Source organism: Macaca fascicularis, chromosome 4, assembly GCF_037993035.2.
Source record: "Macaca fascicularis isolate 582-1 chromosome 4, T2T-MFA8v1.1".
Taxonomy (NCBI): domain Eukaryota; kingdom Metazoa; phylum Chordata; class Mammalia; order Primates; family Cercopithecidae; genus Macaca; species Macaca fascicularis.
Genome location: NC_088378.1, coordinates 111,312,680 through 111,338,353, shown reverse-complemented (window position 1 = coordinate 111,338,353; position 25,674 = coordinate 111,312,680). Strand labels below are relative to the sequence as shown.

The 25,674-nt window shown below is 39.1% G+C and overlaps 2 protein-coding genes and 1 long non-coding RNA gene across 5 annotated transcripts in view; 2 read left to right on the top strand and 1 right to left on the bottom strand.

Moving 5' to 3' along the window:
- LOC135970606 (uncharacterized) overlaps positions 1-4,858 on the bottom strand; it is a 57,618-nt gene extending 52,760 nt beyond the window's left edge. For both annotated transcript variants that reach the window (XR_010586368.1, XR_012433692.1), the window contains exon 1: positions 4,720-4,858. This is a non-coding gene — a long non-coding RNA (uncharacterized lncRNA). The remainder of the gene's footprint in view (positions 1-4,719) is intronic.
- A 6,895-nt stretch (positions 4,859-11,753) lies between these two features.
- Positions 11,754-16,787, top strand: LOC135970605 (uncharacterized). Its single transcript, XM_065543893.2, has 2 exons — positions 11,754-11,924; positions 16,244-16,787. Exons 1-2 carry the CDS (start codon positions 11,886-11,888, stop codon positions 16,337-16,339), a joined length of 135 nt encoding a protein of 44 aa, XP_065399965.1. The 5' UTR covers positions 11,754-11,885; the 3' UTR covers positions 16,340-16,787.
- Positions 16,530-23,248, top strand: PTP4A1 (protein tyrosine phosphatase 4A1). 2 transcript variants are annotated; one of them, XM_074037717.1, is made up of 5 exons: positions 16,530-16,796; positions 18,312-18,404; positions 18,786-18,916; positions 19,151-19,225; positions 19,927-23,248. In XM_074037717.1, exons 1-5 carry the CDS (start codon positions 16,692-16,694, stop codon positions 20,075-20,077), a joined length of 555 nt encoding a protein of 184 aa, XP_073893818.1. In that variant the 5' UTR covers positions 16,530-16,691; the 3' UTR covers positions 20,078-23,248. The 2 variants fall into 2 exon arrangements, with proteins under 2 accessions (XP_073893818.1, XP_005552683.1); XM_005552626.5 differs by having other exon boundaries at positions 19,923-23,248.
- Positions 23,249-25,674: the final 2,426 nt, after the last annotated feature.

The following is a 25,674-nucleotide window of genomic DNA, read 5'->3' as shown; positions in this document are numbered from 1 at the left end:
TCTCAATTTCTATGCTTATCTCCTCTCAGATCAGTTTGTAGATTGGCACCAGTTCACAGACTACAGTGGGAGTAGCATTAGTCTAGGGAACAACTTCTGTTGAAATAGCCATCAGAATGAAAAGGAAGGGCAGATTTTCAGTAAAGTATTGTGTAATCATATTTTATGATTCACTTTTACTAAACTCATGGAAGGATGACATATAAGCCCAAATGCCAGTGCATTTGTAATGGAATAATTCCTTTACAGAATCAGAATATGTAGGAAGCCAAATTAATAATTGACAGCTTGTTTGTTTAGCAAAGAACCAGAGAATAAGAAAGTAAATAACCTTAAGGGATATTTCAAGGCCATGAGTGCAGCCTAACAGAGTAATGGAAGCAGGGACTCTTACAGTTAAGCCACTGGAATTTGAATTCCAGCTGCATCACATAATACTTGTATGACCCTAAGCTTTCTGAGGCTGCATGTCCTGATTTTGATAATGGGGATAACATCAATCTGGAGAGATTTATGAAAGGATTAATATAGTGCTTAATACAGTAGCCAACACATAGTAAGCACTCAATAAATGTCAGTCAGTTATTAATACTATCCTAAAATAAGGTGTATTTCTACAACAACCAGCATGTTTAGTACAGATTCAATGCCTCTTCCCTAGACAGTGCCTGATAAACACTGACAACCTTCAAATCTTTAGACCTTTCCCCTCTGTGTAGCCAGTCATCATCTTCCTTCTGTTCTCACAATCTTCCTCTGGGCAGATAAAATAAAATTGATTTTGTTTCGCTTACAATCACATTCCAGGGCAGCCTCCCTTAGGTTATACCCACGTCACCTTGGGTTTTAGATGTTTCCAAACGTTTAGAGGCAATTTCTTGGTTTATAGCCACAAACATGATATATAAACAACTTTAAGTCCCCAGGGAGCTTCTCACTGGTTGGGCATTATATTCTCACATTTGATGGCTAATAAATACACATTGAAAGTAAATTATAATCAGATTAACTATCCAAGAACACGGAATCACAATGAAAGTGGTTATAATGTTTTTGACAATTGCCGTCAGGTTAGGATAAGCTGGTGTTTCCATCTCTGCTGCAGAAAGTACAATAAGGCTACAGACCTATCAGTGCAACCTCTTTGAGCATTTATCTGAAATGATTTTTCCCCAACTGTAAGAGCAACATTTTTGGAAAAAAAATTACAAAATATAGGAAGTTACAAATAAAAAATTGTTTATCATCACATCACCCAGTGACACCCATAAAGTATTTAAATGTCAGTTATTACCTGTTAACATTTTAGTTTATTTCTTTCTCTTTTTTCATAGTGTTATTTCTCTTTATTTAACATTACAATTATTTCTTTATGTTAAAGACATTAAGTTTTTCTTTTTTTTTTTTTTTTTTTTTTTTTGAGACGGAGTTTTGCTCTTGTTTCCCAGGCTGGAGTGCAATGGTGTGGTCTCGGCTCACCACAACCTCCGCCTCCCAGGTTCAAGTGATTCTCGTGCCTCAGCCTCCCGAGTAGCTGGGATTATAGGCGCCATCCACCGCACCCAGCTAATTTTGTATTTTTAGTAGAGACAGAGACAGTGTTTCTCCGTGTTGGTCAGGCTGGTCTCCAGCTCCTGACCTCAAGTGATCCAACTGTCTTGGCCTCCCAAAGTGCTGGGATTACAGGCGTGAGCCACCAAGATAGTTTTAATATCTGAAAAGTATTTCATTATATAGATACTTCAAGTGATATCACCCACTATGAGTTGATTTTTTAACTAATTTCTATCTCAGAGTCTGAGTATTCTAACAAATTCAACAAAACAGTGCAAATATGTGTTTAGCACATAGCTTGGAAAACAATAAGAGCACAATAAATTTTAGCTATACTTGCTGTTATAGTAATCTATCAAGAGTTTAATTGTTCTCTTAAAACCTAAATACACAATTTTTAGGAGTCCCGCTGCTGTATTCTCAAAACCCTCAGAAATAGTGTCTTTCTCTAAGTATAATTTGAGTGCCTTTATTTATTTTAAGTTTCTGGTTTATTCCTTACAAACATATTGCTAATGAAAATGTGAAATTACGGAACTTTTCATCAGTGTGCCTATACATTCAGCACCACAACATAAAATAGGCTCAAAATCATGGCCTTATATCTCTGGCCTTTGACAACAATTTGGAGGCAGTGAGGCATTTTGTGATGTAAATCTTCTCCATTGTATTTCCATATTTCTAATCTCTCCACTTTCTCTGACTCCACTGTCCTGATCATAGTCAACACCAACATTGCCTTCCATTTGACAAGGGAGGAAATCTCAAGTGTTTCACCCTGTTAAAATAATTCTACTCTAGGGCCTTCTCCAATCCATTCTCCACAGAACAGAAAAACAATTTTCTTAAAACACATTTCCTGATATGTGGTGTGATTCACTGTCCCTGAAATAAATCCAGACTCTTTCCATGGCCTGCAAGGTCTTGCATGATCCAGTCCCTGCTAGATGTCTGGGCTTATTTCCTTTGCTTGTATTGCTGCAGTCCCTCAGGTCTTCCAACTCCCTGAGTACCACCAAACTCCCACCTGAAATTTTGTGTTGTCATTTCCTCCACCAAAAATATCTCTCTTCCTCCCCCTCTTTTTGTGATTCATTCTCATCATTTAGATCTGGATCTCCTGGGAGACACCACCCCTGACTTCACTGTCTAAAGTAAGTCACCCCAGCCATTCTGTTGACCTCCTTCACAGCACAGATTATAAATATATTCTATGCTTATTTACTTGTTATTTTCTCTCTTTCCTCATCTGTATATAAATTTCACTGGGGCAGAAAACATGTTTATGTTTTTCATAAGATAGCAGAGTGCCTGGCATATGCTAGGCATTTAACACATATGTGCTGGGGAAGGAGGGAAGGTTGACAGCCACAGCTGTGGATGTAGGTGAAAACCCCAAGGAAAGTGGAAAGTGAGTCCAGGAGGCCCTAGGACAAAACTCTAGTGAACACCATTGTTAATGGGATTAAGAGACTAAGAACCCTGCAAAGAAAACTTAGAAAAACTGAGAATGGGATGCCCTAATAGAATTTTATGTGGGAAAGCAATATGATAGAATCCAAATAAATAGTGGTTGAGTATTTATTATGTGCATTAATATGTCTGAGGATTAAATAAATACATTATAGGACAATTATATTTAATGATGGTTCACGCTTGTAATCCCAGCACTTTGGGAGGACAAGGCAGGCAGATCACTTGAGATCAGGAGTTCGAGACCAGCCTGGCTGACATGGAGAAATCCCATCTCTACTAAAAATACAAAAATTAGCCGAGTGTGGTGGCAGGTGCCTGTAATCCTAGCTGCTTGGGAGACTGAGGCAGGAGAATCACTTGAACCCGGGAGATGCAGGTTGCAGTTAGCCAAGATCGCGCCATTGCACACTCCAGCCTGGGTAACAGAGCGAGACTCTGTCTCAAAAAAAAAAAAAAAAAAAACAAACAAACAAAAAAACAATTTCAAAAGGCTTATACTCATTTTCTCTTTTGTTCAGTATCTTCCAACCATGAATGGAGCTATAGAAATACACGAAGATAGCAATGTTTGTTGAACATCCCTAGTTAAAAAGCAACTGTGTCAGGATAGGAAAAAAGCATGACTATTGTAGCTTTTGTTAAATAAATATTATTATGCTTGCAGGAAATTGTTCAACAACATTTCTCCTTATGTAAGGCCTGCCCCAGTAATGCTGCTTAGGTCAGTGTCTGTCTGGATTATCTGCAGCCTAAATGCCAACTCTGTAAATTAAACCTGTCAAGTGACAGCTTTGCCATAGCATGCATATCCAACCTTTAAAATTTATTTATACTCCATTCCCTTTCTCTAGCCAGATTAAATTCTCCTTTCCTAAGCTATTTTTGCCTCAGTTCAGACTGTGGCATAATTCAACATGTTCTAAACAATCACATGGAGACTGTGGCCTTCCTGATTTTCAGTTCCCAAATGATTTTTATTCAGGCTATAGAACAGCAACAGAAATTTCACCAAATTTACTAAAATAAGAAGAGTCTTCTCAAACCAGATTCCTCCAGGTACCAGTAGGCAAATCAGTCATGAGTTATTTATAGATTCATAATAAATCCTTTATTCAGTGCCCCAAGGAAATGGTGACTTTCAGCATGGAAATGAAAAGTATTATCTTACTAATCAATCTGTCCATCATTTCTTTTTTGTTTTTCCTTGAGAGAGAGGGTCTTTGGTCTGTTGCCCCAGATGGAGTGCAGTGACATGATCACAGCTCACTGCAGCCCCAAACTCCTGGGTTCAAGCAATCCTCTGACTTCAACCTTCCAGGGAGCTACATCTACAGGAATGCACCATCATGCCCAGATAATTTTTTTTCTTTTGTAGAGACAGGGTCTGACTGTGTTGACTACATCTTAATACGCATACTAAGTCCTTAACATGCATACTAAGCTCCTATAGAAGTAAATACTATATTAAGCGGCAGAATTACTAACGTGAATACACATTCTCATTTGATTTGGAGACTACCTAGGCAAACTTTCAGGTTTATATTTAGATTGATTACAATTAGACATGAAAAATAAGGGACAGAGAATGGGCCTAATAGAGACTGATTGAAGAGAATTGTTTCTTAAAATAGACTTAAAAAAAAAAGTTGTTCAAAATTGCCTTAATCAATTTTACAGAAAAAATATTACCTCAAATGGTTTGATTTGATGACTTGATAAGATGTCACTTCTGATGCAGCAGGATTCATTTATTAAGATAAACATTTACATCTGTAGTACCCTCCTAGGTGGGTGACTGTTTCTATATATCTGACTCTGAACAAAACACAGTAGCCTACAGGCAGCTATTGACCTTTGGACTTTGTCTTTAGGCCAGATTCCTTAAAAGGCTTGTTGTGACAAGTTTATTTGCTCATTGGAAATTTCTGTGTCTAAAATTCCCACTGAAATTAGGATGTGGCACTGCTACAGCGTTTTGATTATTCATCAAAACTTATTCAAAAGACTTTTGATAAAACTTTAAAACTTTAAATCAATGTCTTAAGGAAGAATATTAAGTCACTTTTTAACATAGAGCATGTTTTAGTTTTGAATAATATTTACGCAGTGCAAATTATATGTTCATAGAGATTCAAGCATAGGCATACCTTGGAGATATTGCAAGTTCATCTCCAGACCACCACAATAAAACAAATATTACAATAAAGGAAGCCACATGCATTTTTTTGTTTCCCATTTACACTACTTTGTTGTCTGTTAAGTGTGCATAGCACTATGTCTAGAAAATGTACATACCTGTTTTGTCCCACTGAACTATCCATAGCTGGAGTTGCCTTAAAAGCAGCAGCAGGAGAATTCCTGCAAGAGAGTACCCCAAACCATTTGGAGACAGGGCTGGTTTGAGGTTTCAAAGAAAGAAGCTCCAAATGCCAGAGTGATCAGTCCAAAACATTTATTAAAGAAACTTGCAGGGTGTTGCAATGTATCATTGTGATGGACAGCAAGAGAAAAGGGTTGTTTTATCCACATAAGTCTGTAGTCAGGGGGTGAGAAGATGGAGTTTACATGAAAATTTAAGGAATTTGGCTCAGGGTCGGGGTCAGTTTCTTTCCAGTAAACCTAGATACCATTATCAGTGCCTGGGAATGTTCAAGCTGGTTTGGGTTCAAGCCAGCTGAGGAAAACCTATGGCTACGGCTGGTGGGTCACTGTGATTTTGGTCAGGACACAGAAAGGAAGTGGGGGAAACGGGTACCCTACAATACCTTAATTTAAAAATACTTTTGCTAAAAAATGCTAACAATCATCTGAGCCTTCAGCAAGTCACAATCTTTGCTGTTGGAGAATCCTGCCTCAATGCTGATGGCAGCTGACTGATCAGGGAGGTAGTTGCTGAAGGTTAAGGTGGCTGTGGCAATTTCTTAAAATAAGACACTGGAGTTTGCTGCATTGATGACTCTTCACAAAAAATTTATCTGTAGCAGGCAGTGCTGTTTGACAGTATTTTACACACAAGAGAACACCTTTCAAAGTTGTAGTCAGTCCTCTTAAAACTCGCCCACTGCTTTATCAGCTAAGTTTATGTGATATTATAAATTCTTTATCATTTCAACAATGCTCACGGCATCTTCACCAGTGGTAGATTCTATCTCAAGAAACCACTCTCTTTTCTCCTTCATAAGAAGCAACTCCTCATTCATTCAAGTTTGATCATAAGATTGCAGCAATTTAGTCACCTCTTCAGACTCTGTTTCTAACTCAAATTATCTTGCTATTTCCACCATATCTGTAGTGATTTCCTCCACTGAAGTCTTGAAGCCCCTCAAGGTCATCCATGAGAGTTGGAGTTAACTTCTTTCAAACTCCTGTTCATGCTGATATTTTTACCTCCTCTCATGAATGTTCTTAATGGCATCTAGAATCCTTTCCAGAATGTTTTTGGTTTACTTTGCTTAGATCCATCAGTGGAATCACCATCTATGGCAACTTATAACCTTATGAAATGTACTTAAATATTAAAACCTGAAAGTCAAAATTAATCCTTGATCTATGGGTTGCAAAATGGATGCTGTGTTAGCAGGCATGAAAACAACATTAATCTCCTCGTACATCTCAATCAGAGCCCTTCAATGACCATGTGCGTTGTCAACAAGCAATAGTATTTTTAAATAAATCATGTTTTATCAGTAGGTCTCAACAGTGGACTTAAAATATTTAGTGAGCCACGCTAAACAGATGTGCTGTCAACCAGATTTTGTTCTTCCATTTATAGAGCACAGCAGAGTAGATTTACCATAATTTTTAAGGGTCCTAGGATTTTCAGAATGGTAAATGAGCATCTGCTTCAACTTAAAGTTACCAGCCACATCAGCCCCTAACAAGAGAATTGCCTGTCCTCCAAAGCTTTGAAGCCAAGCATTGACTTCTATAGCTATGAAAGTCCTGGATAGCATCTTCTTCCAATGTAAGACTGTTTTGTCTACATTGAAGATCTGTTAATTAGTGTAGCCACCTTCATCAATGTTCTTGGCTAAATCTTCTCAATAACTTGCTGCAGCTTCTCCATCAGCACTTACTGCTTCACCTTTCATTTTTATGTTAGGGAGAGGGCTTCTACTTTTAAACCTCATGAACCCACCTCTGCTATCTTCAAACTTTTCTTCTACAACTTCCTAACCTCTCTCAGCCTTCATAAAAATGAGGAGAGTTAAGGCCTTGCTCTGGATTAGGCTTTGACTTAAGAGAATGCTGAACTCTAAAACTTTCTCCTTATCAACAATGAGACTGTTTCACTTTCTTATCATTCCTGTGTTCACTGGAGTAGCACTTTTAATTTCCTTCAAGAGCTTTTCCTTGGCATTCACAACTTGACTGTTTTGGATATGAGGCCTAGTTTTCAGCCTATCTCTGCTTTCAACTTGACTTACTCAGCTTAATCATTTTTAGTTTTGATTTAAAGTGAGAGATGAAGGACTCTTCCTTTCACTTGAACACTTAGAGGCCTTTGTAGGGTTATTAATTGGCCTAATTTCAGTATTGCCATGTCTCGCTGAGGGACTGGCTGATCAGCGGAGCAGTCAGAATATATACATTTATCAAATAAGTTTGCCATCTTAAATGGGTACAGTTTGTGGTGGCCCAAAACAATTCCAATAGTAACATCAAAGATCACTGTTCACAAGTTGGCATAACAGATGTAATAATAATTTAAAAGTTTGAAATATTGGGAGAATTACCAAGATGTAACACAGAGACATGAAATGAGTACATGTTATTGGAAAAATGGCTCTGATGGACTTGACAAAAAGCTGTCACAAACCATCATTTTGTTAAAAAAAAAAACCAGTATTTGCAAAGCACAATAAATGAAGGCATGCCTGTATACTACATATTTATTTTAATAATCATATAAGAAAATTAATTGGATATAAAATAGACTGCTCTAAAACAGCAAGAGGGAAATAAACTTTAACAATGCTGACAGTAGCCATGGCATACTTGAATTTTTAGGACTCTTGTTAAATATGGGTATGGGAACTTACCCTCTGCACCAGTATCCAGACACTTACTAGATTATGGCCCATTGGGGTATTTGCCTCTACTAAGTATATTTGCTAGACTGTCATTATATCTTGCAATCTAGTGTCTTTTTCTAGGTTGGTATTGTCCCATTTAATCTATCATTGCAATGATATTACTCTTGCTATATTAAATGTTTTTATCAGACTTCCTTGTAGCCCTAACCAATCTGAGAAGACTGAAAATCAAGGAATCCTTCACTCCTTTTGTAAACTTGGTATAAATGGAATCAATGTTTACTAGATCTGCTGTTCTGGCAAAGATTTCTCTGTTCTTCTTCATCAAGATTTGCCAGTCTTCCTCTGCACTCTTGCCTTCTGCAGTCTTTCATCTTCCATAAAAACATTCCTTATAATATTCTTTTTTTGAAATGAAGTCTCACTCTGCCTTCCAGGCTGGAGTGCAGTGCCACGATCTCAGCTCAATGCAGTCTCTGCCTCCCGGCCCTCCAGTGAGTCTCCTTCCTCAGCCTCCCAAGTAACTGGGATTAGAGGTACCTGCCACCATGCCCAGCTAATTTTTTGTATTTTTAGTAGAGATGGGATTTCACCATATTGACTAGGTTGGTCTTGAACTCCTAACCTCAAGTGATCCACCCACCTTGTTCTCCCAAAGTACTGGGATTGCAGGCATGAGTCTGTATGCCACTACGCTCAACCTCCTTATAATATTCTTCTAGTCTTATTTCCCAACTGTTGGCTCTTATGTTTTGAATCGTCAGTAGAAAGTCCTGCCTATCGTGATGAGGTCAAGGACACATGTTTTGCTGAGAGAAGTAACTTCCAGCCGAGAATCTTGTTTAGCAGGAGGGAAAATCCTCTATATTAGAGCTTCTCCTGGAGCTCAGAGTAAGCACTGACTTTTAGAGGTATTTTCTCACTTTTTGATGTCTGAAAGCACTATTTTCAAGTTTGTTAGAGACCCACTTTAAAAAAGTACAGGTGCTAATGCTCTGAGTGCAAGTCTGTAAGGGTTAGTGAGTCCTCAAATCACAGGAGTCTCCTGACCAATGTTGGGATGTTCTACTGTTCTCTAAGAATCTGCAGCTTAACAGTATTAAACTCAATACAGCAGACACCCTCAGCATAGCAGTGAACCGCAATGGCAGCTGACAAAGAAGCAGGAACATTTAATGGACTGGTCAGTAAGACCACACTTACGTCTTGTTTAAAATGTGTCCTTTCCTTTGGGAGGCTGAGGCAGGCAGATCTCTTGAGGTCAGGAGTTCAAAACCAACCTAGTCAACATGGGGTTTTCTAAAAGTACAAACAAATTAGCCAGGTGTGGTGGCAGGTGGCTGTAATCCCAGCTACTTGGGAGGCTGAGGCAGGAGAATCGCTGGAACCCAGGAGGCTGAAGTTGCAGTGAGCCAAGATCGTGACACTGCACTCCAACCTGGGCAACAGAGCAAGACTCCATCTCAAATAAATACATAAAATAAAATAAAGTGCGTCATTTCTCTCAACAGCAAAAGCCTTATTTTTTCATCCTTTAAATATATTGCTTCCATCGTAGAATAAGATGGTACCTGGTCTGAGAGGCTAAGACCCCCATGCCACTTGAGAATTTGAGAGCTTTTAGAACTTGATGAGCATAGCTGACTGGATACTTCATGTCAGCACTGCTTGTGGTAATTACAGGATCTGTGGATCACAAGGCTCACAACTTGTATCACAAGTTCTACAAGAAAATTGGCTAACACAGATTTGGCTCTGTTAATCATTTGCTGAGTTTATATCTTGTCCCACCAAACGTATTTTTTGAAACGCCATTACATGAAAAAGTTTCATTATTCCAATTATGTGTGTTTGCCAACTTTTGGAGTAAGAGTGGCTGATTGAATACGTGCTTTTTAACTACACTATTATATACATTGGCCAAGCTTTTTATATTAACCCTACCCATGAAGTATCACCAATATTTTCTCCCAGTGTGAAATTAACATTTCTCAAAAGTCTTTTGCCATATAAAAGTTTTAAGTTCTTATATATGATGAAATCTGTCCCTTTTTGACTTTGAATTCCCCAGCCTGCTTAGCTTTGCCCCTACCACCCAAGATTTTTTTTAAGCTTTCTATATTTTTTTAGAATTTAAGATTTTAGAGTCTTTACTTTTTTAAATCATATATTTGTAAAGGGACATATTTCTCAAGTGTGCTAGTTTCCCTTGATTTTAATGGATTAAAATGTGTCCTAGGTGAGTCATTTTCTTCAAAATGACGATTAGTTTTTGTTCCTTTGAAAGTCTGGCCCAGGATTTTGTTTTTGTTTTTTGAAAGTTTTTATTTTACTTACAGTGTTAAGAAAGTTGAGTAACTATACAACCAGAGTCTCTAAATAAATCCTAGGATGCTGCAGCGCACTGAGAGAGGACAAAAATTGATCCCTAAAGACCTCTCCAATCTCATACTCAGTGAAAATAACAAACAAAGGCTTCAGTGTTAGTGGAAAACTGAGTTCTTCAAAAGCAGGTAAAGATCCTGTTTACTCCTTCCCCAGAGCTGAGGAGAAAGGGTTTTCAGATTATAAGTAACAGAGTTGCCCTTGTATGGCACAGAACTGCGATAAGACTTTACTTCTTAGGGGCTTAAATAATGAAGTCAGTAAAAGAGGACTGAAAACGAACATAAAAAAACGAACATAAAGAAGAGCTTTAGCTTTGACGCAAATAATTACATCAGTGTTTGACAAAGCCGAAGATTCTTAATTTCTCAAAACACTTTCTTTAAGCACTTCCTAACCTTTCATTATCTGAGACAACATATCAAGTGAGCAGCAGTACAAAGGATGCATGTGATTTCGAAATGCCACAATTGAGCCAACTGCAGTTGCACGCGTACGTAGTATAGAGGCGTGATCAGAAAAAGAATATAGGGAGCACAGGGCTTCGTCTACATCAAAAGATACTCTCCCCATCTTCTATAGCATTAAGTTTTGCGAAGGTAAGTTTCTCCCCGCTTGAAAGCGCCCCCAGGGACGCTTCATCTTGACCAAGCCTAAGGCCGTGGCATGCAAGGTGTTGAGTCACCGGGTACAGCGGTCGTGCGACATAAATATTATTTGATGACGAATGTACTCGGGGCCCAGGTGCCAAGGTAAACCACTGGCAAAGATGACCGTGGTTAAGGCAGTAGAAAATAGGGTCGACACTGAGACGCGGTTCCAGCCCTAGAGGGATTGCATTTTACCATTCAGGCAAACTTCGAGTCTCCTCATGTGACATGTGTGCACTCCTGGATGGTTTTAATTATGAGAAACGTGGTTTGCAGCAAGAGTCCTTCCAGTCGATAGATCGGAATCTCTCTCGCTCCCACCCATTCTTAATCTCAGGCTTCCTGCATCCCGGAGTCCTCCCGGCAGCCCCTTCCCTCCCCCGCCCGGGGGATGCTCCGGTTCGGCGCTTAGCCATTCATCAACCGGTTCACACCGGCGGCGGCCGCCGCGGAGTGACGTCCGCGGGGGGCGGGTCTCCGCCCCCGCCTGTGGTCTCCCGGCCCGTGGTTCCAGGCCGCGATTGGTGGCTGGAGGGTTGCACGTCGCACCGGTTATAAAGGGGAGGGCTTGTGACGCAAGGGCGCCTCGGCGCGTGTATTGGCTCCTTCGGCTGCGGGCCGGCTCGGCTACGCGCTCCGCTCCGAGCCGCTCACTGCATGGTAGAGTCTGGTGCCCCCGCCGCCGCCTGCATCGCCGCCACCGCCGCTCCGCCACGACCACCGCCGCCTCCTGCCCTGCAGCCGCCACCACCGCCTGTGTCGCCGCCGCCTCGGGACCGGCTGTATGATTAGGCCACAATCTTCAATGAGTAAACATATTCCTGTGAGTAGCCGTCGCATCGTCGCCTCTCGGGTTGGGAATCCACGACTGGCCCCCCTATCCCTGCTGTCGCCTTTGTTCGGAGCCCGGCGTCTCCTCCAGGTTGCCCCGGGTTGCAGTTCCGGTGGGTCCCGGGTGGGAGCGGGCTGGTTACTGCCCTGTGGCCGGCCGATTGCGGCCGGCTGTGCGGAGGCAGACGCCGGGCCCCTCGGGGCTGCAGGGTGGCGGTTGACCGCCGGAGGCACAGGCTTTTGAGTCCCTCCCGAGCCCGGGGCGACGGGGGCGGCGCGGTCCGGCTTGCGCGGCGGCCGGAGGTAATTTCGGCTTCCGCAGCGGGTCGGGTGGGTGGCACAAAAGCCGCTTTGTGACCGCCGCCTCCGCCCTTGGCCCTTTGGTCTGGTGCGACCCGTCCGGGCATGGCAGGCTCCGCGGCGTCCCGGGGCCTCTTTGTTCGGCCGGAGGAGAGTGGCTGTACTGGGAGCGGGAGACGTGGCCCGGGGTGGGGCGAGGGTTGCGCGTGTCACTGCGGAGCCGGATACGGGGAGGGCGCGGCGGTGGCGGGTTCGCCTCCAGATCCGGGCGGGCGTGGGGTAGGCGGGACAGCCTGGCACGGGTGGTAACGATCTGGTCCCAGAGCTTCTCGGAGCTCCGGGGTGGGCGCGGGACAGCCACTGGGTGCAGCTGCACTCCTGTGCTCGACGGCCGGGACCCGAGCCTCAGACAAAATGGCCTCGGCGCCCGCGCCTGACTGAAGGCGCGGCGCGAACCCGTGATTGCGGCGCAGAGAGGGGGCGCAGCGGGCGTGCTCGGGCGCACACAGCCGCGTGCGCGGGGCGGCGGCCCTCGGGGGCATTCCGCGAGTTGCACCCCTGCCCGGGCCAGAGAGGGGTTCTACTAGGTGAGAACTTCGGCCCTCCGCCCCGCCCTCCTCCCAGGCTCCACCTGGTAATTCGAGCTGTTCCGGATTTATCGCCCCACCTCGGGCTCGTGATAATGGGAACAAGTCTAGTCTTGTCCTTTCTCTGGGCCAGTCGTGGAGAAATGGCCTGGGTCGGAGCGTCTTGGAAACTGACAGGGCTACTGTTAGTTACACTGACGCGAAGGACTTCCCGTCCGGGCACCAGCATACGTTTCCCCTGCCAATTTTGGAAGGGCCCTGGATGGCGCCTTTTAATCGGGGACTGTTTAGAACTGTTCCTGAACTCTGTGGTGTAATATGTTGTTGCCTCCTGTTGGTTTGTGGCAGCAGTAGCCAACCACAGCCAGAATTCTGAGGGTTTTTTATCTTCTGGCCGCGGAGCCCCCTACCAGTCCACGAGTATTAAGTGATTTGCACTACGATTGGAACCGTTGACCTGCTCGACATCCAGATCCTGAGGCGGTGCTTCCTGTTAGTCAGTTGAAAACTAGATCATTCCCAAGAGTGAGCAGCATTTTACGCATGCTTTCCTAGGTGCCCTAAGACCTAAGTAGATGTGGAACAGACTATTCAAGGAATTATTTGGCAAAAGAGTTATACACATTAATTGGCTTGACTCTGCAGTATAATAGTGACTTAAGCTTCTGCACAGAGATTGCTCTTTCCTCCTCTCCCCTCTTGTATACGATTGTGATTATAATGCAACTGATATGTGGGAGGGAAAAAATCCCCATCATGGATAGTTTTTCCTGTGGGTAGGATATTGGGAATGGAGGAGTGTCTTGGGCGGAACAGAAAGCTATGGGTCGTCACCACTGCTTTAACAGACGAGTCCCCCCAGCCACTAGGTGGCTCCACTCAGTAAAAATAACCAGTTCAGGAAAGGAATTCTTAATATAGTGCTTTCTCTGCTTCCTGATCAAAGTGCTTACTTACATGAAGGGATATGGCCCGACTAGGTTGTAGCCAACAGGAGTTTAGCTGTTAAATAGGGAAATAGTGGTGTGAAATACTGTCTCAAATCAGCTTTTAATTGAGAAGTAATACCTGGAAATTAGAATACTGTGTTAAGTCATTATAAAGCTTTTAAAGATCATTGTATGTCTTTGGGAAAGTGTCAGAATACACTTTATTCTACAGAGATAGTATTTAGAACTTGGGGTGAAAGTATAATGAAATTACTTTCGGATTGCTACAGTCTCTATTCACTGTAACTGTGATGTCTTTGTAATTTAAACACTTAATTTTTTAACCCAGCTGACCAAGTAGGGGGAGTAACCTCTGAGGGCTTGTTTGAATAAACTTGTGATAATGAAAGTTACCTTTCTTATGGGACCTTTTGATAAATGACCGTTAATGCTATTTCTGTGTTTTACCAGAAAAGTAGACTCGGTTTTTGACTTGATGTTTTCTGCAGTAATCATCATAAGAATTATTCTTAAAATTTAGCAAAGTTCTAGAAACTATAGCATGGGACTATTTAAAGGTGTAAAATGGAAATGGGAGCAGATCGTTTGAATTTTAAGACTTCAAATGCTTACATTTAAGCGTAGAAACTAATGGAACCTTTTGTTAAAACTTTTTTGGTGATGAGCGTATACATGAAATGCTTTAGGAAGTGGCTATGAATTACTGCTCTTGTTAACCTGTTATTAATGCTTTCCTTAGAGCCCTCTTTACTCCCAAGTACACGGGTACTTTATAAACTATTTGGAAGAAGACTAATTATTAACATCAGTGTCTTCCATGTACATATTTTAAAAGTATCCTGTGACTATTGGTTTAATGTTTGATATTGGCATAAAATGATTTTTTTTTTTTTTTTTTTTTTTGAGACGGAGTCTCGCTCTGTAGCCCAGGCTGGAGTGCAGTGGCCGGATCTCAGCTCACTGCAAGCTCCGCCTCCCGGGTTCACGCCATTCTCCGGCCTCAGCCTCCCGAGTAGCTGGGACTACAGGCGCTGCCACCTCGCCCGGCTATTTTTTGTATTTCTTAGTAGAGACGGGGTTTCACCGTGTTAGCCAGGATGGTCTCGATCTCCTGACCTCGTGATCCGCCCGTCTCGGCCTCCCAAAGTGCTGGGATTACAGGCTTGAGCCACCGCGCCCGGCCGCGTAAAATGATTTAGTTCTTAAGGGGGAACTTAGAGAAAATATAAATACATTCATATTTGTTTATATTTATTGGTTACAATAGTTACTTTACTTTGAGACCTACCACTTCCACCTTCAACATCCCTTTGTCCCCCTTCTCTGAGTTGGATTTCAGTTTTGAGTTGTATGTGTGACATTTTGGTTTTAAAATACAAAAGAACACTATTGGCCGGGCGCGGTGGCTCAAGCCTGTAATCCCAGCACTTTGGGAGGCCGAGACAGGCGGATCACGAGGTCAGGAGATCGAGACCATCCTGGCTCACACAGTGAAACCCCGTCTCTACTAAAAAATGCAAAAAACTAGCCGGGCGCGGTGGCGGGTGCCTGTAGTCCCAGCTACTCGGGAGGCTGAGGCAGGAGAATGGCATGAACCCGGGAGGCGGAGCTTGCAGTGAGCTGAGATCCGGCCACTGCACTCCAGCTTGGGCGACAGAGTGAGACTCCGTCTGAAAAAAAAAAAAAAAAAAAAGAACACTATTAAAATTATGAATATTTTCTTTATAGTTATAAATGAGAGTTCCTTTTTAAATTCATAAGCATACATTCTTATATTTCATATAACAAGTTGATTTTCAGAGACTCATTTTCCTCGTCTTCAGTTTAATGGGAATGATAACAGATTGTTAAGGATAAAATGAGATTCTAAATATAGACACACTTAAATCAGTCTAAGAAAAGGATATAAAAGCATAAAGTTGGAAAGGAACTTAAGATGTTTCAGTTTATGAGTTAAGTAAATTACGCAAGACTAATAACTTCAGAGTTATCTGGAGTTTGTATTAATGTGTAAAAATGTTTTCGTTAGTTGGAAAAAACAAAGTTATGTATGTAATTACAAAGTAAAGAAAACAACTATCAAAAGGAATAATTAATAGAATCATAATTATATGTTATATATAGATATAGAGAAAGAATATAACTATATAGATAGAATATATATGAATATGTATATATGAGAGTATGTATATGAATTTCACAAAAATGTAACAATGGGCTTTTTTTTTCTTTTCTGAGGAATCTTAGTAATAGATCATGGATTTCAGTTTAATCTATCTGACTGCTTGTTTTATGCTGATTGATTTAATCTGTACTCACCCCTTGAATTTTGCGATTCAAGTAAAAGTTGATGAAGTGGCTCAGGCCCTGCTTTAGATAGTTGTGTACTTAAATAGTGTAAAACCCTAATATATTTCTTTTGAATTGGAAAATAACTTATTCTGTCTTTCTTTCTGTCTTTTTGTTTTAAACAGCAATTCTGTGGTGTTCTTGGTCACACATTTATGGAGTTTCTGAAGGGCAGTGGAGATTACTGCCAGGCACAGCACGACCTCTATGCAGACAAGTGAACTGTAGAAACTGATTACTACTCCACCAAGAAGCCCCCATAAGAGTGGTTATCCTGGACACAGAAGTGTTGAATTGAAATCCACAGAGCATTTTACAAGAGTTCTGACCTGGATGGGGTAAACCTCAGTGCACTTCTTTTCTGTTGGCCTCAGTATTACTGGATTGAAGAATTGCTGCTTCTTGTTAGGAGGTTCATTTCATTTATCATTACTTACAACTTCATACTCAAGCACTGAGAATTTCAAGTGGAGTATATTGAAGTAGACTTCAGTTTCTTTGCATCATTTCTGTATTCGATTTTTTTTTTTAGTTATTTCATAACCCTATTGAGTGTTTTTTAACTAAATTAACATGGCTCGAATGAACCGCCCAGCTCCTGTGGAAGTCACATACAAGAACATGAGATTTCTTATTACACACAATCCAACCAATGCGACCTTAAACAAATTTATAGAGGTAAGATTTGATATGTTTTAGTAGCTTAAATTGATTGCAATATAATAGTGGAGCTTATAGCTAACAAAATAAATAGTACTTTGGAAAATATGAGATGGTATACCTACAATTCCAGTTCCCAGAAATAAATGTCAGTGTCTTCTATAGGTTAGAGATATATTTATACATTTTGAGAAGGGCATGTGCTTGAGTTAATAATTCTTGCACCTGAGTTTGCTTAAATTGATATGTGGACAGTAAAACAGTATAACTCTTACTTATCTTGCAAGAAATTTGCATGGGAAAGGTTGCCATTTATGGATTTTTTTATATATCTGCTTAACTTAATGACTAATGCCATAAATCAAAGTTGGTTGGTCTTGGACCCCATTTGATGCTTAGAATCCCTCAACTACAAATTCTGTTCCTTCCTAATGGTAGCTATGTAGCCAAAACTCTACCTGCCTCTTTACTAGGAGAAAGGAATTGAATGCTGAATAATATATCAGGATGTGCACACGTTTTACTTTATAAATACCTACAGTTGTTAAGAAACAGCAAATAGGCCTCTCAGAACATATGGAAATACTTTTTTTTTTTTTTGAGACAGAGTTTCGTTCTGTCACTCAGGCTGCAGTGCAGTGGCGTGATCTTGGTTCACTGCAACCTCTGCCTCCCGGGTTTAAGCAATTCTCCTGCCTCAGCCTCCTGAGTAGCTGGTGGGGGGGTGGGGGGACTACAGGCGTGCGCCACTTTGCCCAGCTAAGTTTTGTATTTTTAGACGGAGTTTCACCATGTTGGCCAGGCTGGTCTCAAACTCCTGACCTCAGGTGATCCACCCACCTCATCCTCTCAAAGTGCTGGGATTATAGGTGTGAGCCCCCACGCCTGGCTGGGAAATACTTTAATGGTACTTTAATTTTTATTACCATATATTTTATTTATGTATATATATATAATTTTTGTTACTATATATATACGTGTGTGTGTGTGTAATGTCAGGAGAGTTATAATTAGTAATAATGCATTTTGAAGCCTGTAGTTTTAAATGGTATGTGGGCTTTTTTACTGTATTTAAGACTTCATTCTATGTATTTCAAATGAGTAAAGTTTAAGAAGTGAGTATAATTGAGTCAAGTCAGATTACTCAATTAGTTATAAATAATGCCTTTAGTTATATTTACCTTTGTCTGCATTGCTGCTAGCCCCTTTTAGTTAATGTTTCATCCCAATCTGGTATTACCATAACTATAAACAACTTCAATGTATGAAGGGGGCACACCATTTAAAAAAAAAAAAAGAAAACTCCAGTTTATTAAAAATATGTATGGTATTTAGAACTTTTCTTTTTACATTCTAGCATTGTCATTTAAAACAAAATTTGCTTTTGTGTTAAACATAAATAGATTATCTCATTATTTAAATGATTTTCTGTTAACCAGCATACTTACTGATCAGAGATGATCAGAATATAAAATGTTGAGTAATGGTGATGTGGTTAGCCATTAAGATTAGTTTAATGTATGTTTTATCCAGGAACTTAAGAAGTATGGAGTTACCACAATAGTAAGAGTGTGTGAAGCAACTTACGACACTACTCTTGTGGAGAAAGAAGGTATCCATGTTCTTGTAAGTATTTAACAGTTCCTATGTTTTTATGGTGCTGTGCTACAAAAGTTTATTTAAATAGTAAATTCAAATATCTATTTAAGTCATAAATAGACCTCAGAAAGCTATTTAAAAAATTATATTGTTGTGCAGAATCGTAATTTCTAAATAAAGGTGAAAAGCTAAGCAAGGATTTGAACTTGTGAAACATTTTTGTAAAGATTGAGCATTTAGTCACATTTGGTAGACAACAAGGTTTAGTAAGATGTGATTAAACATAACAATGAGAATGCTTTTGAAAACATTTGCATGTTAGAAATTTAGGATTATTACTACAGTGTTTATATTAATGATCTATTTTAGATATTTAATTTTTAATATTTAAATATTCTTTTGACTTAGGATTGGCCTTTTGATGATGGCGCACCACCATCCAACCAGATTGTCGATGACTGGTTAAGTCTTGTAAAAATTAAGTTTCGTGAAGAACCTGGTTGTTGTATTGCTGTTCATTGCGTTGCAGGCCTTGGGAGGTAAATGAATTTATCAATTTGATTCTAGGTAAAAGTCTGGGTTGATAATGAAAATACAGAAACTTGAAACATCCTTATAATTTTTTAAATATAAAGTCAACGTTTGTCATAGGTATTACTTGAACAGGAAGGGTGGTAGATAATGATACTTCTGAGTTGGGGAGTGTTTGGAGAAATAAATTTATGAAGATTTGAATTTGAAAAAAGTATTTATCAAAATTCTCGCCTTACCAGAGCTCCAGTACTTGTTGCCCTAGCATTGATTGAAGGTGGAATGAAATACGAAGATGCAGTACAATTCATAAGACAGTAAGTAATGGATTCTCTTTTCATTTCCTTATTGAATGTCAGTGAGTAATAGCCCATCAAATCATGATTTTTTTTGAGATAGTATTAAAACCAGGAAATCAAGATACTACATTCTTTTTTGCATTTCATGCAGATGCTCATATTATTAAGATTCTAATCCAACAAGAGTTTTTGAATTATTGTTTTGCTTTAAATACTTGATTGAATATGTTGGTTATTATTTTGTATTTTTATTGAGGTATAATTAAGATATAATTAAAGAGACAATAAAATGCACAGGTCTCTAAAGGAGACCAGTTGACAATAACAGTCAAATTAACCATCCAATACAACACAGAATATTTTGAGTGCTCTAGAATATGCTTTTGTGGCTTTTGTAGTCATCTTCACTGCTACCAGAGGCAACTTCTGACTTCACTATAAATTAGTTTTGTCTTTTCTTGGACTTACATATAAATGGATTTGTGAGTTGACTATTATAACTAATACTCAAAAGAAGATATATGGAAAATTAACTTTTTATGATATTTTCCATTTGCACTGATGTGCCTGTTCATATTCATTTCTGCATCAGGTCACAGCCTAATTAATCAAAAGATAAATTGCCACAAGAAAGGTGATGGTTGTCCATAAGACACTAAATATTACTGTAGGGGGCTTTTGCCTTCTTTCATTTTTTTTTTTTTCTCCCTCCCAGAAAGCGGCGTGGAGCTTTTAACAGCAAGCAACTTTTGTATTTGGAGAAGTATCGTCCTAAAATGCGGCTGCGTTTCAAAGATTCCAACGGTCATAGAAACAACTGTTGCATTCAATAAAATTGGGGTGCCTAATGCTATTGGAAGTGGAACTTGAGATAGGGTCTAATTTGTTATACATATTAGCCAACATGTTGGCTTAGTAAGTCTAATGAAGCTTCCATAGGAGTATTGAAAGGCAGTTTTACCAGGCCACAAGCTAGACAGATTTGGCAACCTCTGTATTTGGGTTATAGTCAACCTATTTGGATACTTGGCAAAAGATTCTTGCTGTCAGCGTATAAAATGTGCTTGTCATTTGTATCAATTGACCTTTCCCAAAATCATGGAGTATTGAGTTATGACTTGTTTAAATCTATTCCCATGCCAGAATCTTATCAATACATAAGAAATTTAGGAAGATTAGGTGCCAAAATACCCAGCACAATACTTGTATATTTTTAGTACCATACAGAACTAAAATCCCAGGAACTATGAACACTCTAGACCTTATGTGGTTTATTCTTTCACTCATTTCAAACATTGAAAGTAGGGCCTACATGGTTATTTGCCTGCTCACTTTATGTTTACATCTCCCACATTCATACCGGTATACATCAGGTTTGCTTAACCATTGATTTTTTTTTTTTTTTTTTTTTTTTACCAAGTCTTACAGTGATTATTTAATATGTTTCTATAAATCTCACTTTGTGCTGTTATTAAAAAAACCTCCATTTTGAAAATCTACATTGTACAGAAGCACATGTCTTTAATGTCTTCAGACAAAAAAGCCTTACATTAATTTAATGTTTGCACTCTGAGGTGCAACTTAACAGGGAGGGCCTGAGAAAAGAATGGGAGGGGGCTATTAATTATTTTTAGCAAAATGTTGCCTTTGTCTTGTGCAGAACATGTAGAATATGCTCTTTAATTTAGTAAAATATTTTTTTAAAAGGTAGAGATGCTTTGTTATTGTAATCATAAACTTCCTTAAATTCTTGTAATTTTTTTTCCATACTTATCAGAAGCGTGTTTACCAACTTATTTTTGTTTGAAAGTGTGATTTTTTTTTTTTCCTTCCCAACCTCTCTTGCAAAAAAAGAAATGGGTTTCTGCTAATGAATTGAGCAGACATCTAATATTTTATATGCCTTTTGAGCTGTGTAACTTAATATTTGGATACTTGATAATTTGTTTTATTATGTAATTGATAAAATGGTGATGTGTATTAATGTTAGTTCAACCATATATTTATACTGTCTGGGGATGTGTGGTTATAGTTCTGTGGGAGAAATAATTTTGTCAGTGTTCACCAGCTTGTAAAAACTTAGTGCGAGAGCTGAAACATCTAAATAAATAATGACATGCATTTATCATCATTGAGATTGTTTTGCTTAAAATTAACTTATTTTGTAGAAAACAAATGAATTGCACTTCACTTAATGTGTGTCCTCATCTTTTTACAAATAAATGAAGGATTATAAATGATGTCAGCATTTTAGTAAGCTTTTAGACAAAATTTGTTAGGGTCATTCATGAAAACTGTTTTAATACTAAAAGCACTTTCCATTATATACTTTTTAAAGGTCTAGATAATTTTGAACCAATTTATTATTGTGTACTGAGGAGAAATAATGTATAGTAGAGGAGGACAGCCTTGGTTTCTAAAGCTCAGTTCTACTAGTTCCATGGTTTTGTGCAACTTCTGAGCCTCAGTTTTCTCCTTTGCAAATTAATAATTACATACCTTTATAGATTTTGAAATTAATTTAAATGTTAGTATTTGGTACATGAAGGCTTACTGTTAAGTTTCCTTTAATGATCCAAAATAATCCCTTTGATAGTTCATGTTAATCTAAATCTAGATGTCTTTGTCTAATTTTTTTTGAATAGCAGTTATAAATGTAAAGGACTCCAAGTTTAAGTAAAAAGTGATATTCTACCTTGTGTTTCAAAGAATTTAGTTCCACCTCTTCATACCAGTTTAACACTTAATATATTCCATTGAATTTTAGACAGGCAAAAGGAAGAACAGGGGCCTCTGGAGGCCCTTGGTTATTTAAATATTATTTGTGATGATAATCACAAATTTTTGGCTGTTTAACCTGAGCTTTTTTTTTTTTTTTAAAGGAAATACAGCCTAGTCTTGATGAGAAAATAATTTTATATCATCAATTACTAAATGTTAAACTATTACCACACAGCCCATAAAACAGCATTTGCGTTTATTGAGAGAGAGGATGTGCCATCATGATTAATGAAAAATATCTTTTGAGTTTGAAAAGAAATTAATTTGCAGTGTTTGGATTGTATATATGGTGCTAAAAATAAATTAATTTACTTTATAAACCTTATCTGTACATTATACGATGTGATGAAATTTGCTTTTTATCCAAATATTTTGTATCTTGTAAATATGGCTAATTATAGGAATGCCTATAATACATCTTAGATTCCTGATATCTAATACGAGTTCAAAGAGTTATGAGTTGAAGTCTTGAATGCAAGAAACTATCTGATGGTGTTCTAAAATTTTGTTAGTTGGGTTTGGATGGGATGGTGTAAATAGAGACTAGTTGCCTAGGCTTATCTATAAAAACCATAATGTTGCTGATGTAAGTAATGCAGTTACTGAATCATAAGAAAATGCCATCTCTTTTTAATTGAAGGAAAACTCTGGAAGTAGGTGCCATTGGTCATTCTGCAGTGCACTGCAACCATTGTTTCCCCTAGTGCCCTCTTTTCCCTAGGGCGTTGCTCTCCTATTCCCACGCCTTAACACAGCTCTATACCTAGAAGCAGCCAGCCCAGGCATGCAGTCACATTTAATCACATCCCCTTTCTAGAGTGCTTCAAAATGATGTAGTCCCTCAACTTGGCTAGAGAATCTCAATCTCTTGAAATCTATTTTTTAAATGTCATATTCATCTGGTAAATATTTACTGTTTGCCAGGCATTTAAGAGTATGGCAAAGAACATGAAAGATGGTGTCACTAGATTTTGGTCACCAATAAGTACCCCACCCCTTGCCATGATTAAGAGAGAATGCTTTCTATTGGAGTTTCAAGAAATATAATTTGAGAATACTTTAAAGGGAAGTGGAAGTATAAGTGAATATTTTTCTTTTACATGTAAACAATGAAGTTAATTCAAAGTAAGTTTTAAAATACATGAAGTAATGTCTGCCGTACATGTTTATATTCTACATTCTTGCTTCCTTAAATTAATGTTTGTGTGTATATATGTGCCTCACACCTGAATTGAAAATTAAAGACTGGTTTAAAAGTGACACTTAATGTTTCTCCATTACATTTGGGGTAACCAGCCTAAGTGGAATCTTGGAAGGAGAGTAAGGGAAAAGTTGTATTTGCCTTCAATGAATTAAACCAGTGATATATGTTAACGTATGAATGAAAGGATTGATGGTGACTTTATAATTATATATATTGCCACAGTAACCAGTTAATATACTTAAATTGATAGCTACTATTTATTAATGATTTTATTTTCAGGTAATTCTTATAATTTGATTCCCTTCCAACAGTGTTGTCCCAATTTTATAGTAAGGGATTTGGGCCTCCAGCTAGGGGACTAGCTAATAAGTGGTAGAAGTCAGGGATTCAAACCTGTGTTTGAGCCTGTCCACTACACCACACAGTTATGTAAATAAATATGCATGAGTTTTTTTGTTTTGAGATGGAGTTTCATTCTTGTTGCCCAGGCTGGAGATAATGGCCTGATCTCAGCTCACTGCAACCTCTACCTCCCGGGTTCAAGTGATTCTCCTGCTTCAGCCTCCCAAGTAGCTGGGATTACAGGCATGGGCCACCACACTTGACCAATTTAGTATTTTTAGGAGAAACCTAACTGACAGAAGGCAAAAGGGGATTTAGAGCGTCTCACATGGTGATTAAAAGCTTGACTAAGAAATCATACATGTCCCTTAACTCAGAAATACAATTCTATCATGTGCTGAAAGGCCAGAACTACACAGAATTAATCACCTCCACCTCAGGGTTTAAAAGAGTACATGCACAGCAACATTTTACATAACTGAAATGCTGAACATAAGGGGTTAAAGTTTCCAGGCTACCAAAATAGATGTCATGAAATTCAGGCACTAAAGTTGAGAAGCACGTGGGTAGCAATTAAGATACATTTGTAAGCCTGATACGAGACAAATTTGGAATCATAAAAACTAAACAATATAAAAAGTACAGCCACTTGGAACAAGTCAATACTACGACTAACAGCTTTAAGCTTATACACCTCAATTGACCTTAAGGAAATCGATATTTCATACACAGCACAGAACAATTAGATGCTTACAATGATTGACAATAGTCATCAAGAGTATAAACCATTAAGTTTGGTTGTGTGTGTGTGTGTTTAGGTTAGTACTGCATTTACTTTTTTTTTTTTTTTTGAGACAGGGTCTCACTTGTCACCCAGGCTGGAGTGCAGCGGTACAATCTTGGCTCTCTGCATCTTCAACCACCTTGGTTCAAGCGATACTCCTACCTCAGCCTCCTGAGTAGCTGGGACTACAGGCATGCACCACCACACCTGGCTAATTTTTGTATTTTTAGTAGAAAAGGGGTTACTCCATGTTGCCTAGGCTGGTCTCAAACTCCAAAGCTCAAGTGATCTGCCTGCCTTGGCCTCCCAAAGTGCTAGAATTACAGGAGTGAGCCACTGTGCTCGGCCAAGTTTTGTTTTTTTGGTTTTTTTTTTAAAGTAGAGATGGGGTTTCAACGTGTTAGCCAGGGTGGTCTCGATCTCCTGACCTCGTGATCCACCCGCCTTGGCCTCCCAAAGTGCTGGGATTACAGGCGTGAGCCACCGTGCCCGGCCCATTTTGTGGTTTTTAAGGCAAGGAATTTTATAATCAAATATTTTCAAGGGATATTCTTAGATATATTAGAGAAATAGTCTCATGAATAAGTTTGGCAAACACTGGCCTAACTTAGACATTATCTACTGCAATACTAGAGCTTTTAATATGCAGGTGTGAATTTTTAATCTTTCCAAGAGAACAATGTTGTATTTATCCATTATATCAATCAGTGTCCCAGAAGAAGACAGATTGTTCACTCACAGTGGATAATTAAGCATTTAATAGAGAAACAAGAAAAAAAGAATTTCAGGCCAATATCCCTGACGAACATTGATGTAAAAATCCTCAATAAAATACTGGCAAACTGAATCCAGCAGTACATCAAAAAGTTTATCCTCAAAAAAAAAAGTTTATCCTCCACGATCTAGTTGGCTTTATCCCTGGGATGCAAGGCGGGTTTAACATATGCAAATCAATAAATATATTATAATGCATCACATAAAGAGAACAAAAGACAAAAGCCACACAATTATCTCAATAGATGCAGTAAAGGCCTTCGATAAAATTCAATATCCCATCATGTTAAAAACTGTCATCGATGGAACATACCTCAAAATAGTAAGAACCATTAACCATTTATACCAACTCCTAGTCAACATCATACTGAATGGGCAAAAGCCAGAACCATTCCCTTTGAAAACCGGCACAAGACAAGTGTGGCCTCTCTCACTACTCCTATTCAATACAGTATTGGAAGTTCTGGCCAGGGAAATGAGGCAAGAGAAAGAAAGGGTATTCAGATAGGAAGAGAGCAAGTCAAACTGTCTCTTTGCAGGTGATATGCTCCTGTATCTAGAAAACACCGTCTCAGCCCAAAA